We start from the raw sequence: 14,881 nt of genomic DNA on the forward strand, positions 1-14,881 counted from the left end.
ACAAACTTGGAATTTTTATAAGGGAAGAATTTTAGAAAATGGTAGCCAGCTAGTGGCAGCTGTGGAGGAAACCATGGAGGTTTGGAGAAGGAATGGAAGATTAAAGAAGAAAATGAAACGGGGCGGGGGAGCCGCAAGCGAGGTCAAGCCATCAGAGCAATTGGACATTGTCTTGGACTGCCCCAGTGAAGTCAGAGAATACTTCTGGGTGGTTTCTGTTTAGAAACCACCCGATTCGTGACATTCGTGACAGGAGAGGCTGTGAGCCCAGGAGTTCCAGGGTGAGAACCGTAGTCATAATTCTTCCTGCCTGAAGCACTTTCGTAGGCTGCACAATCTGAAACGCAGTGACGCAGGGCTCAGGACCTTGGAAATGAGTAGATGCCAACATACCCATTAAAGTTTCGAGGGGGCCAGCGCCCGAATCTCATAAGGAAATGCTGCTGAGTTCCACCTTCCAGGGCATCTATTTCCTCTGGAGTACTGCAGATGTAATCACAGACACAGCCAGTTCAGCCGCAACTTCAAGTTCTAGTATGAACCCGGTGACTCCTGCAAACAGTCCCCACGCGGCCAGAAACCCCGCCCCCTATTTGTAACCATAGGAACGGGGACAAGCCACCAGTCGGGGATGCCGGCTTTCCGCCCGCTCCCTCCCAAACATTGTTTCCCACTATCTGTCCACATGGGCGCACCATCTCGCTATTGGTCAGTGACCCAGGACTGTGCCTTGCTGCAGCCAATGAGAGGCCTGTGCACGTGCACACCTGCGTATCCCGATAGGTCATCACGGCCCGATCACGCACGCCCTACCTGCGCCAGCCGGGGCGCGGGGGCGCCAATGAAATGACTCAGTAGTCATTTACCACCAATCCGCGCCCTGCGGGGCTCGCGGCGGGCCTATGGGCGCGCGCCGGGGGTGGGCTGTCCCGGCCCCTTTCCCGCCCCAGTGGGGTGTGTTAAAGCGACAGGCCCCGGCCCGTGGAGCGCCAGGGCTCCACGGGGCACCACGCTGCAGCTGCTGCCACCCTCGGTGTGCGGCTGGCGCCCGTGACAGCGGCGCCGCTCCGCCCGTGACCCCGGTTCCGGGCCGCGGCCGCGTCGGCCGGCGGGATGGGCGGCGAGGCGGGGTCCGCGGCCGCCCTGGGCTCGGAGGGTCGCGTGAAGAGCCTGGGGCTGGTGTTCGAGGATGAGCGCAAGGGCTGCTACTCGAGCGGCGAGACGGTGGCCGGGCACGTGCTGCTGGATGTGGCCGAGCTGGTGGCCGTGCGCGCGCTGCGCCTGGAGGCCCACGGCCGCGCCACCGCCGCCTGGGGCCCGAGCGCGGGCGCCGCAGCCCCGGGCCCCGCCGCCGAGGTGGAGTACCTGAACGTGCGCCTGAGCCTGCGTGAGCCCCGGGCCGGTGAGCGCCGCGCCGACCCCGGGAGGGGCTGGGAGGGGGCGCGCCGGCCGATGCCCACCTGCCAGGTGTGCGGGGCCGGGCTTCCGGGGGTGGGGTCCCCCCCGCAGCGTGGCCCGAGCAGTTTGGGTCGCCAGTGCCGCGCAGGTAACAATGCCAGCACCCCCATCTGTCAGCACCGGGGCGATCGTGTGCGGCGGGTGCATACTCTACCTGGCGCTTGCCACCAGGCATCCGAGACCTTCCAGGACAGCGCTGGGAGTGATCCGTTGTCATGGAAACCTGAGATGAGCGGTCAGGAATCAAGCGCATGAGGATCTAGGTCCCGTCCCTTTTGGCCTGAGGAATGGGGAGCAGAACAAGTCTACGAGGTCACATGCTGCGGCACCCCACGTTTTGTGGGCCTCCCCGTGTTGCCGTCCTTCTTGGGTCTTGCTGGATTCTCGGTTCATAATGAATTGGCAAAACCTCACTTCTGGGGAGAGGGAAGTAGTTCCTGAGGGGTGGGAGTTCAAAGGAAGTGTTTCTTCACCGTGGACCGCACTTGCTTTCCGTCTTCTGGGGAGCTGGGTAACGGAGGAGTTCTGCCTCTCCTTCCATGCTTTGTCTTTATTCTTCGCCGGTTTTGGTTCCTCTTCACCCCTCCCCCCACCTCCCCTAGGCCTTTAGAGAGACCTCGGGGTCTGGGCATGGCAGGGCTCTGGAGAAAGGGGCACCCCGCTCCCTGTCCACTCCCGGGAAGTCCAGTTAGTAGCGGAGGAGGCTTTACCAGAAGTCCCCATGTGGGAGCCCAGCATGGTGACGATTCCAAATGACCGATTCCCATTAGTCATGGAATTACCGGGCAGGGACATAGGGTCAGCCTTCCTTCAGCAGGCAGAAGCTCTTTTTCCTTTCTGCCTCATCAGCTTCGGCTTTGATCTATAAAATAATGGGACAGACCCTCCCCTTCCTTCCCCCCCTCCCCAGCAAAATGCATGACAGCTATGTTTAACCCTTGCTGTATCTGATACCAAGTCAACAGACATGTGGTTTTGCCTTGTCCTGTGGAGAAGTGGACTGTCCACAGTTAACCTAAACTCCTGCGCCGTGTGAGAATCCAGCGATCTCAAAAAGTGTAATAAGGAAAACAAATTTGGAATCCAAGTTCTCTTTTTGGGTTGACGCGTGCAGCGGGTTAGGTGACCGCTGTCACCCGCCTGTGTGCCCTTTCACCCCCATGGGTTTGCAGGATCAGCCAGTGCCCACGTGCCCCCCCCCCCCAGTGTAGCAGACGACACCGTTTTAAGATGGCTGGCTGGATTAAAGGGCCCTGGGGGAAAAAAAGAAGTAAATTGGTTTTTCCCCAAAACTTTGGACACTCTCTGGGCCCGAAACTACTGGGTAAACACATGTAAGAATAATAGCAGTTAGACCTGCTTAGCAAATTAGGGGGGGAAAAAATCTGCTTTGGTAAAATCTGGGCTACCAAATAGTGTTTTGATTCACAAGCCAGAGTTTGTTGTTTTCATTCTGAAGGAACAGAATTTCTAAACCCAGACAATTGGAATATCTTTAGCTTGTTTTAGAATGTATCATAACAAATATTGGCCAAAAAAAAAAATACGTTTTACTTAAAAGTCACAGTCTGTTTTAGTTGATTTCATAGAGGAAAAAGAGATCACTCCTGATATACATAGCTTGGAAGAAGTTAGCAACTTTCAGGGATTCTCCGGGTCATTTAATTCCAAAACCTAGCTGAGTTTCAGTCACCTGAAGCCATGTTTAGAATTATTAGATTCTCAGAATGTGTGGCTATGGCTTCTGTTTTCAGAGTATCTCCCCAGGTCACTCTTTCGCGTTCCTTGTTAATGTAATCAGTACTCGCCATCACGGTGACTGATTTTCTTCATACTTATATTGAGGAATTGCAGAGAGACGAGGCAGACCAGAGAGCTGGCTTCAGTTCCTGGTCGTCCAGCAGCAATCTAACCTTGTGCGAGTCCCTCGACCTTTTTGAGCCCTCAACTCTAGCTCTGGAAGGGTCTTCTAGTTCCCACAGCTCCCAAGTGCCTGAGTATGAGCTCTGTCTGTAAGACCTTTAGCAAATGAAACATTTCTCTGTGACGTGGCAGTCCCCAGAACATAAGGGAAAGGGCACACGATTCAGTCTGGGAAACTTCTTATTCTAAATAAGTAAGAGAGACAGACAGACAGACAGGAAGGAAGGAAGATTTGATTCCAAATATTATAACCCACATTTATTAACCTACCCATCTTTTTTTTTTCGCACTTAAGTTTTCGGGTGATTGAAAGTCTCACTTCAAGTGCTGTGGTCCCTATGTTGATTTGTTTTCTCTGTGAAGAGGGACTGTTGTCTCTCTCTTCCTCCCTCAGCCTCCTGGGCCACTCTGTTGCCCACAGGTCTGTCATGCCCTGCTTCATGGTTTCCCTTTCTCTAAGCCCCTCCCCACTCATCTCCATGCCAACCCTGCAGTCCACTGTGGGTGGGGCCTCCAGGTGCCAGCCCCGCCCCCCGCACACACACAGGGCCTGGCAGCCTGGTCCTTACTTGTGCACAAACGCCCAGCCCCCTTTACTCCCCCAGGTCTGTTTGGGGACCATAGGTATTCACCTTCATGTCCACAGGGCCTGCCGTCTAACCTTTATGTGCATTTCCATGGCAAATGAAAACCACAATTTGAAACATTTTAAAGTACTTTCATCGTGGTACTTAGGAACCTAATGGTTATAAATGAGGACTTCAAGGCAGCTGTCAGGAGCAGCGGCCCTGGGGCTGCCGTAGGCCTTTCGCTGGGTAAAGTGGGGTGACTCCTGCTCCGCCCTCCATCCTGCCGCAGCTGCAGCTCTGCTGTGGCACTGTGGAGACACCTCGGACAGCTCCCTGGCCCCCTGAGCCCCTGGGACTCCCTCCCTCGCTGCCATTGAACCTAGTCTCATTCCGCCTGCAAGTCACCCACCTGCGGAGCAGTTCTGGGCAAATGACCTTGAATGGCAGATCCTTCGTTTCCCTCCAGTATGTTACACATGGAACGCCGGGGCCGGAGACAGAACGCAACGGGCCAACAAGGCGTAATGCTAACTGAGTCGTCTGAGGTCTGAGAACTCTAGTATTTAAGCAAAAAAATGGATAGAGCAAGCATCTTCCTTTTAGTTTCCAGTGAGCAGGCAAATCTCAGAGAAAGTTTTGAGCCTTTCTTGATCTGCATCCTCCCACCCTTGAGGGCATTTAGTTCTAAACTCGAATCTATCAGCCCAAGACGAAAAGGGAAGTCGACAAGGACCTCTGGAGTGCCGCCCGACCCACGCTGACCGCCTGCAGCTGGCTTTGGGTCCCAGCGGTACCGGTACTGGTACCAGTTTTCCCTGCATTCCTCAGCGCCCCAGCGGTCCCTCTGGCCACTGCATGAAATGAAGTGGAGCGGGCGGACTCCGAGCAGGAGGAAGGAGTCCTTGCCCAGCCTGGCACAGCCTCTGGACGCCTCAAGGTCACCACCGAAACACCCCATTATTCAGGAGACCCTGAGTATAGATACGTGACTCTGGCCTAATAAGTTGTCCTATTGGTTTGGCTGTTTAGTATTACAGTCAATAGTCATGATTTTCGAAGAAAGCTTTTCGTCCCCTTTTTCCATCTCTGCTCAAAGAATACGTCGTCCGATTTTTATTTTTATACCCAAAGTATATAGATCCGTGTTTTGCTAAATTAGCTTTAAGTCCAGTTTACTATTGGTTTCTCATGTTCAGGTAATCGCATCCTAATGTCAGTAATGCTCAAACAGATGTCTGCATGTACACATATGTACGTGTGTAAATATGTATGTATATGTGTACGTACACACGTATATGGGAGCTCCGGGCCCCGACACTGTGGTAATTACTTGTGTAATTGTCTATATGAAGATAAAAGCTGTATATATATACATACACAGACATACACACACACGCATATGTATATATATACACACACATATACATATAAACTATATATATAACTTGATTAAACTTGGTATAAACTTAAATATTAATTATCTAAACAGTTTAATGAACTTTTTTGGCGTATACTGGATATTAACAGCTAGGAATCTTCTCGATCCCATACTAACCATAGATAAAATGTACTCTCCCTTCTAGGTGAAGGCCTCCTCCTGCTACAGCCTGGAAAACACGAATTCCCATTCAGCTTTCGACTTCCATCCGAGTAAGTGAAACCATGATAACTTCTGTGACTTTTTTTCCTGCCATGCCACACATATGGGTACCAGATGTCCTTGGTCCCCCCGCACCCCGCGGAGAGCCCCTGAATAGACGGCCCTCATTCATATTAGCCAAAAAGCCCACACACACTTTTCTTTCGCTCGAAACCAGTCCGTTGCAAGCTCTTCCCGGTTTTGCTTAACTGACAAGTAGACCGATATGTCACTTTCTCCGGCCCCTGCCCAGGCCGCTGGTCACCTCGTTCACTGGGAAATACGGCAGCATTCAGTACTGCGTGCGGGCGGTTCTGGACCGACCCAAGGTCCCCGAGCAGAGCGTCCAGCGGGACATCCAGGTCGTCAGTCACGTTGATGTCAACACGCCCACCTTACTGGTGAGTTCCCCCTTCCCTTCGTCCTCCGGCTCGCCCGCCCGCCTTTCAGGAGTCCAGCGCTAGTCTGTCCCGTCACTGTCGGAGAGCCTCTCAGAGCCCACAGGCACCCGCTGTAAACATGCGATCCCAGGTCAAGCACATGACAAATCGCAGGCGTGCAAATACTGTTGACTGCGCCCATCCTGCCTTTGCCAAAAAGTCACACGGGCTGGAAATGCGTGCATGAGGCGCCGCCCCAACAGTGCAGCCGCGGGGGCGGCAGGGCCCTCAGCCCCCCCCAACCCACGTAATAGCAGGCTGAGGAGCAGTAATCACGGGGGAGCATTAGTCAGCTGTGCCACGAGTCCTTCCATGTCATTTTCCTCCATTAAGTAAGCGCACGCAGCTGTCGCGGGGACCCTTTCACTTCGCGTCGCCTTGTGACAGATTTGGCCACATTAAAGCGTTGAACTTCCCATAATCCCCCGACACACTGCAGACCGATGAGAAAGATTAGGCTGTAAGTAACAACAGCATGAGCGAGATGGGAACTAATGAGCGAGATTCTTTTATCCGAACCCATATTATCAACATAATGTAAAATTATACCTTGTACGTTTCATGATAGCTATTGGGACCTAATGGCTCTTCATTTAAATATGAATGAATGTGTTGTTTTTTTTCCCCCTTTATTTCATAGAAAATACTGGGATAATTTAAACTTTTCGTCACGATACTGATGTTACAAAGATGTATTTTTAGTACTGGAGGGTTCCTTTTCTAGCCGGGGTTTTTAAAGAGAAGGAAAGGAGCCGAGAGTTAAAAGTTTTTAAACTCGGTTTTCACATGAAAATAAACCAGAATTTATTCTAATGTTCACATTTAGATTGTAAAAATGGAACAGATATGCCCTCTTCGCGTGGTCCCTTGTGGCCCAAATCATGAAATAGTACCCAGCCGATTGGTTCATAGCTGGGATTTAGCCTGCTTAATTGGCACCTTTTCCGAAAATCCACAATCCTGTGTGTTGTATTTTTTAAAAACTACTTAGAATTGGGAGGTTCACTATTTCTAAACTATTTATGGAGCCATTGTGGCAAGTAATTTAAAGAGTTTTATTTTTTTGTTTGTTTTGTTTTGTTTTGTTTGCCAGAGATGCTATTATTTATCCTTTACTGTCCTTTCTATAAATAAAGAAATATTGTAACGTTAGGTTTCACAGTGAGCTGGGGGTTTGTGCACTTCGGAAAAATGGCCATTTCAAAGCTTGTGCCATTTCTCGTGATGCCACAGAGCAGAGCGGGGGCGGCGGGAGGTATGTCCAGTGACCCCTTGGATCCGTTACACTTGGGTATGTTTCGCTGCGCTTACGCACGATGCCAAAACCGTCCTAAGTTAAGGACACCTGAAGGTTCTGCCTAATCATGAAACGCATTTTGAAGGAAGGAAAAAAAGGCTGTTTTTGCTCGTTCCACATTTTAAAGGCCAGAACAAACAGGACGTTCTGATGATTGATTTTTAGGCCATTTCTCCTTTTGCCTGATCTACATATATAAAGGCTTTTCTAAAAAGTAGTTCTGTCACATTAAATAGGTCCCACTACAGTTTTTCAACTGCTCTTTCAAGGGACTGCAAGTCATTTCCCAGAAACATCATTACTATAGGGTAAAATAGGACAGTGTCTCCCTAATTTGAACCTGAAAAATTCACCCTGGCTTTTTCCTAAACAGGGAATGATTTTGAATGGTTTATGTTTCACCAAATATGTCATATGAGGATAAGAAAGGTCGATTTGTTTTTCTGGAAGACACTTCTTTGGGACTACTTAATGAAGAATAACATCATTTTAAGTGTTGTGGATTTTCTAGCCTTGTTTAATTAAAGTCATTTTATTATTTGACATTTTCAAGACCCCCGTATTGAAAACTCAAGAGAAAATGGTTGGCTGCTGGTTTTTCACTTCTGGTCCAGTCTCGCTGAGTGCCAAAATTGAAAGAAAGGGATATTGTAATGGTAAGCAATACGTTTGAAAGTTAAAATGAAAGATTTACGAATTTTATTAGCTAACACTAAGCGATTTTAAATAATGTGGTATATAATTTAAGAAGTACGTACTGTTTTGAAACGGGTATAATAAGATTTTCTGTTTTCAATATAAATAATTGAGATTGAAATATTTTCAAGCGGGTCGGTAGATTCCAGTTAAAACCCTCGTGTTCTGACTTCAATACCGTTACTCTAGTAGCAAAGCACAAAACTCGGAGAGTGATGAGTAGAGTAGCAATGCCAGCATCTCATTCTAATGTCGCAGGAGAACGTCCAGGCTCAGGAGAGAGCTGCTGTGTGTGACAGGAAGGCGGAGCCGGGCGCCTAGGGTCCCTGCGGGCCATGCAGACACGTGGGGTCCCAATCCAGACCATCGGGCGCCCTGACAGTCGGGTCGATACCCTGGTTGCCACTTGTGAGGGGCCCCGTCCTGTGCAGCGGACCTGGCCCCTCCTCTGGGGTGCTGGCTTGTTGGAAAGGGGGCGGTGTACATGCCGCCCACGCCACCCAGGGCCGAGTTTGCGCCTTACCGCCCAATCCTTAAAGGCAAAGGCTTCCTTCTCCTGTCGGGCAGATGGTGACTGGGTGGACGCTAATGAGCGTGTCAGTGATCTTTCAGACTTAACATGGCATGCAATCGCTTATTTCTATATCTCATCTTCGTGCTTAGAGAGACCGGGCATTTACATATCTTTAGAACTGGTAACCTAGTATTGCTTCATTAAAAAGAGAATAATGCAGTCACTAGAAAACAGTGTCTCCCGCAGCCTGCCCTGAATTTTCATTTCTCCAACTCAGATTTTCAGTCTAAATGTTCCTTCCGTCGGGGCTCCTCGGTTAGTTAAAGTTTACGCTGCAAACGTTTCGGCTTCAGTAGGTAACAGCTCTGTTCCACCACGGTGAGGACTTTCTGGGAAGCCTCTGAAGGTGTTTTCTTCTCTCTGTAGGAGAAGCGATTCCGATCTACGCGGAAATAGAGAACTGTTCCTCTCGTCTGGTCGTCCCCAAAGCTGCCATTTTCCAAACCCAGACGTACTTGGCCAGCGGGAAGACGAAGACCGTCCGGCACATGGTGGCCAGCGTGCGTGGCAACCACATCGCGTCCGGGAGCACGGACACCTGGAACGGGAAGATGCTCAAGATCCCGCCCGTCACCCCGTCCATCCTAGACTGCTGCATCATCAGAGTCGACTACTCCTTGGCCGTAAGCGAGCTCCTTCCGAGCCAAGGGGGTGGAGAAGGGAGAGGGACCCGGAACCACGTGTAAACACGTGCATTCGGTCCCTAGGAAAATGTCCTGAGGTCAGCAGGGTTGCGACAGATCGTGGACTCTGTGAAAACTGGCCTTCGCATTTAATCGAAAACCACCCCTCTGAGAAATTTAACTGAACGGCCTGAGACAGTTACGGTGCATCAAGGGTGCTCGTTGTGTCGAGGATGTGGACTTAGTTTTTCCTGTTCTTTCTCACGTAAGCTGTGCTCACTAAGGCCACGGTTCCCCGTCACACAGCATCCGCTGTATTTTGTGTGCTCTTTGTTTTGTTTATTCTAAATCTTATCTGATCAGGACAATGGACGACTGTACTGGGAGAGGTGGTGGCAAGCGGCAGAGGCGTTTGTTTCTATAGAAAAATAAATCAGCTCTCTGCTCTGAGGGCCACCATTTGTGTGCCTTCCTTTCTCATTCTCTTTTTTCTTTTTTCTTTTTTGGCATGACAGGTTTATATTCACATTCCTGGTGCTAAAAAGCTGATGCTCGAGCTGCCGCTGGTGATCGGCACCGTCCCGTACAGCGGTTTCGTCAGCAGAAACTCCAGCATGGTCAGCCAGTTCAGCGTGGACTTCAGCTGGCTGGCGCTGGCGCTGCCCGAACAGCCTGAAGGTAAAGGTTCCGGGGTCTTTCAGAACAAAGTTTGAGGCGTCGAAGTCCCCAGGAACGGGACAGACGAGATGGTCAGTGCTCAGATGTTAATTGACACCGCGGCTGATGCAAGGTCATTTAACTTCGGGCGGCGAGCACACATACGATGTACATACGACCTATTCCTGAATTGGACACTTGAAATCCATATGATTTTAATACTCAGTGTCCCCCCAAAACATGCTGCCACTACAACGGTCTTTACTCTTCCTAGTTCTGAAAACCATAAAGCATCATTCCTAGAAGGGACTTTGAGAGTTCAGCTTATCCAGAACACAAAGCTACCAATGCCAGATCCAGAAACAAAATCCACGTGCCTGATTCAGAATGGTAAAACAGTAAAAAAGAGAAAGTAGAGAGTGTTAATATGTTCTCTGTAGCCCCATTTCAATGATTTTTTTTTACCTAGACTATAACACACACATCGCAAAAGAGTAAAATATAACCAGTATTTAATAAAAGCAGAACATATTAAGTATTTTTTCCGTCGAAACGGGCGTAACAACTTGCTGATTTAGAGGGAACAATACCCTGTTTTGTATTTAAATTTTGGTAAATTCTTGCTTACAACGGAGTTCACAAGAGGTTTGGTAATGAGACGCCACAGGACTTTCTGAGATGCAACTCTGGTTTCGTTTCAGCTCCACCCAAGTACGCGGATGTGGTGTCGGAGGAGGAATTCTCGAGACACGTGCCCCCGTACCCGCAGCGCCCCGGCCGCGAGGGCGAGGCCTGCTGCCCTGTGTTTGCCTACACTCAGGAGTTCTGGTTCCAGCCACCGCCTCTGTACTCAGAGGTAACACAGCCCAAAGAAAACGAGACTTTACTGTGCCGCTCGTCCGCAGTCCTGGGTTAGGTGTCCGTGGCTGCTTCCTAATCGCCAGGGGATACAGGTGAAACGTTTTTGTTTACGGCCGTGACAGGTCACCGCCGCTCCACGTCCCCCCACCCTTGCAGCGAGTCCCCTGTGGTCGACAGCGTGCTGTCGCGTGCCACGGATCGCCTCCAAGGTCTTTGACGTGGCCATGGAATTGAAGCGGGCCCCTGGGACTGAGCAGTAATCCCCGGCTCTAAGCGTGGCTTGTAACCATCACGTAATCAGCAACGGCTACTAGAGCCGTTTTGAGGAAAGGCACGAGGATAATCTCGGTGTGTTTTCTTGCAGGTGGATCCACATCCTAGTAGCGGAGAAGAGGCCCAGCCTGTTTCCTTCATTCTCTGAACATATTCCAGAAATCACTGTGATCGTCGTCAGATTCGAGTGTCAGTTCTTCCCACTCCTGCCTTTTTGGGGAAAATTCACTTAAGAACATGAATGACCGTCAGCACCAAGAAATTAGAGAACACGTGAACTTTCCAGTAGGTGAACAGGATTGTCGCGCGAGATTACGTCCCCTTTAAAGGATGGAGTGGCGACATGAGAAGTCCCAGAACGTGGCAGAAGTCCCGATGTGGCGGCGTAGGGGACAGGCAGCCTGCGCCGGCACGAGGGAGTGGCCGGGGGCAGCCCGTGCGGGCAGGGCCTCGGGGTGACGGCACGGCCCGCGGGGAGGCGGCCGGAGCAGGTGGCAGGCAGCACAGCGGTGGACGCAGAGGGGACGAGGCCTACTGCGCACGACGCGACAGCCCTCGGCGCCGTGGCCATCGTGATTTCTCCCGGGTCCCACGGGGCCGTAGCCCTCGAACGGGGGGTCCTGAGACCCCCCCTCTCGTGAGGTCCCGACGAGGTGATTCGGATTTCACTCTTTCAACGATAGCTTAAAATGGCATTTCTAAATGGGCGGTACAGTATTACGAAGCCAAGAGAGAGTCCCCAGAAGTTCCTTTTGCCCAGTTCACAGGGGCAAAAGGAACTTCAAGGTGGAGATACTTGGCCGAAGGCTGCTTCCTCCCCCCCCCCGCCCTTTAGGTACTAAAACAGGATACGTGTTTGACTCTCCTCATGTCTTATTCACCCAGGACAGGGAGTGGGGGGGAAGAAGGCTGCATCCTTCCCCTCGCGCGTGGTCAGCCTCGTCTGCCAGCTCGGCCTGAGACGTCCTCTCTGGACTGGCTGCTGTGCAATAGCACCTCGCCTCCCCTGTCGCTGCGTCTGGACCCGCCCCGGGGGAAAGCCGGCCCGGCCAGCGTCCGGTGGAAGTTAATATACGTATACCAAAGGGTATTTCAAAACAAATGCAAAATCAAAAAGGGTACAAATGCTGTTTTTTTAAAAAGGCACAAACTTCATTCCTGTCAGGAGATGCAGATCTACTGATGGTGGTCACTGCCTTTGTACCTTGTTGTTCCCAAGTCTTTAGCGATTCTCCTTAAACTGTGATTTTGTTTATTGTTTTGGTGCAATATGTTCTTATCATTTAACCTCAGGATTTTCAGACCAACAGGATTGTGTTGCTGCTAAAAGTCTGAGGAGTGTTTTCACTGCCCCCCGCCCCCTTATCCACAGTCACACGGTCAGTGCTTTTCCTCTAATCTGTTGGTTTTGGAAGCTGAGAGCATTTCCAGGTGTTAGGTGAAGGGAAGCAGAAATTCCCATGAGGGAGATTTTGGACAGGCCAAGGACTTCGGTCTCCTCCATGTCCTAAGGCAGCGGTCCCCAGCCTTTGTGGCACCAGGGACAGGGGCTCCTATGAGCATCTTAACGCCTGATGATCTGAGGCGGAGCTGAGGCGGTGATGCCAGCACTGGGGAGCGGCTGCAGATACAGATGGAGCTTCGCTCGCTCCCCCGCCCCACACCTCCTGCTGTGCGGCCCGGCTCCCACAGGCCACAGATCGGTACCAGTCCGTTGCCCAGGGGTTGGGGACCCCTGCTCTAAGGGACCGATCTAGAAGCCCCAGTGCTTCCGATGGAGAATACTGCACTTGACTCCACGGAAGAATTAAGTTTTCTTTCAATTGGCATGTCCAGTGAGAAACAGAAAAATTCTTCCAAGGTTAAATTTCGTATTTAAAAATAAGTCACCTATTTGATCAGGGATTTTTTTTCTACAAACATTAGGTAAATTTATACTTCCCACCCATCTGGACAGAATGCTGCCGTCATTAAATATTGTACACATTTCTTTCAATGTAAGCCACTGTTTAAAACCACAATGTAAACCTGTCTTTGAAATTGTCACAAAACTCTACTCCCTGCTTTGTTTTTTTTATTTTGCCTCGTTTTTGTATGTGTGTGTTTCTGTGCATGTTTTTAAACTGGTGTGTGTATTTAAGCGCTGTCCAAATAGTTTTATTTTTACTTAAAAAGAGCCCATCCTCCACTCTTTGTTGACTTCTAAGCTGTAGTTTACATGCCTCATCCATCTCTACGATGCCAAAACAGTGAAGAAATGAAACAGAATGAAGGAAGTTGAAAGTCTCGTTATTTGGCTCCAGGTAGAAAAGCAACTATTTGCGGTGAATCCTTCACCGAGATTGCTTGCTCACCTTTGTTGGAGGAATCACGAAGCCTGCCCACGAAGCGAAAGCAAAGCCGGCGCGGTAGCACTTAAGAGCTTGAAAAGCACGCTCATGCCTTACCGGACAGGTGTCAGTACGTCTGAGCTTGAACAGCGGGTTGAAACCGCGTACGTTTTTATGATCACGATAACCGTTTTATGAATGTGGAAAATTCTCCATCGGAACAGAGAATACGTGGAAACGAAGACTGAAATAATTTTAGCTGCTATCTATCTTTGCTTGCATATCCCCTTCTTCTTTAGTTTGAAAAGAAACTGTGGCCTTTGAATTTTCTTTTCGATGCCAAAACTTTGAAATGGAAAATGTGCAGCTTTTAGCGCACACAATCCTGCCACGGGAAGAACGTTACTTTTCATGTTTTCCTGTTGTTTTGCACAATGAGAAATTCAGTAGTCGGGGGTTTTGTTTTTGATAAGTTAACTATGCGGGCCTTTTTATTTTTACTATTGAAAGAAAACATGATGATTTAGCCCACAGGGGATAAAAATATTGTATTTTGTACTCTTGTTTGAACCCTATGGGTTCTCTTTGTTAATAAAATGATTACACTAACACTGTGGATTGCTGTTTCTGTTCTGTTTTGTTTTTGTGAGACTGTGCCTGAAACTGTTATAGAAATTGGGGGAAATCAATACCAGGAAACAAAATGCCACTGCCGTCGAGATCCTTCTGTATACGCCCTCTGTCACGAGGCCAGGCATGGCCCGGGGGGTTCTGAGCCTGTTTCTACAGTTCCCCCAACATAATCGGTTTTTAGCATTCCATGAAGGAAAGTAGTTGAGATGAGTAACAAATAAGCTTCAGCCGCCTTGGTCGTTGGGAGCGTCTGATGTGCATTTGTTCCAAGTGATAGCGTCCACTTTGTGAAGCCTCCTTTCTGAGTTTTCATGTTTGGCCAGAGTCTCACCAGTACTGATTTGGTAGGTCCTGCAGGCAGTGGCTAGACCCACACCTGGAGCCACTGACCTAAGTCACTTCAACCCCCCTTTCACCGTGAATACCCCAATGGAAAGAAGGCATATGTCTTACATAGGATCTAGGTAATGGTATAGAAGCTCAAGAAAATGGCCCAGACCCTCTGTCCTGAGAAAGTGTCAACCGTAGTTAAGTAGTACAAACTAGCCAAGGTAATTTACTCTCCAACTGTTTATAATATGTGAGATGGTGTTAAATAGTATCTGTTCATATCTATGTCCACATGTGCAATCAACAAATATTCATCTCATGCAATAAATATTGAGGCAAAATTGATAAGACTGCTAGTAAAATTTCTGTAGTTTCTATTATAAAATCGCAGATTATAAAATCCACAGCTAGGCAGGGCATTGCAAAGAATCTAGGACATAGGCTTCGTGTTACAAACGAGGGCGCCAAAACACAGTGGGAAGCTGGGAGGTAGACCTACGTGGCCCGTAAGACCCCTGCCGACCTCAACGTTCTCTGAAGTTATGGAAATGGCAATTGCTTTAAATTACACAGCTCAT

General features: G+C 49.6%; 1 protein-coding gene across 1 annotated transcript; it reads left to right on the plus strand.

Annotated features, from left to right (window-relative positions):
• Nucleotides 1–996: 996 nt before the first annotated feature.
• Nucleotides 997–13,956, plus strand: ARRDC4 (arrestin domain containing 4). The gene is made up of 8 exons (XM_016141832.2): nt 997–1,402; nt 5,534–5,600; nt 5,843–5,990; nt 7,880–7,982; nt 8,963–9,219; nt 9,735–9,897; nt 10,578–10,732; nt 11,102–13,956. Exons 1-8 carry the CDS (start codon nt 1,114–1,116, stop codon nt 11,156–11,158), a joined length of 1,239 nt encoding a protein of 412 aa, XP_015997318.2. The 5' UTR covers nt 997–1,113; the 3' UTR covers nt 11,159–13,956.
• Nucleotides 13,957–14,881: the final 925 nt, after the last annotated feature.

Source organism: Rousettus aegyptiacus, unplaced genomic scaffold (genome assembly GCF_014176215.1).
Source record: "Rousettus aegyptiacus isolate mRouAeg1 unplaced genomic scaffold, mRouAeg1.p scaffold_m13_p_14, whole genome shotgun sequence".
Classification (NCBI taxonomy): Eukaryota; Metazoa; Chordata; class Mammalia; order Chiroptera; family Pteropodidae; genus Rousettus; species Rousettus aegyptiacus.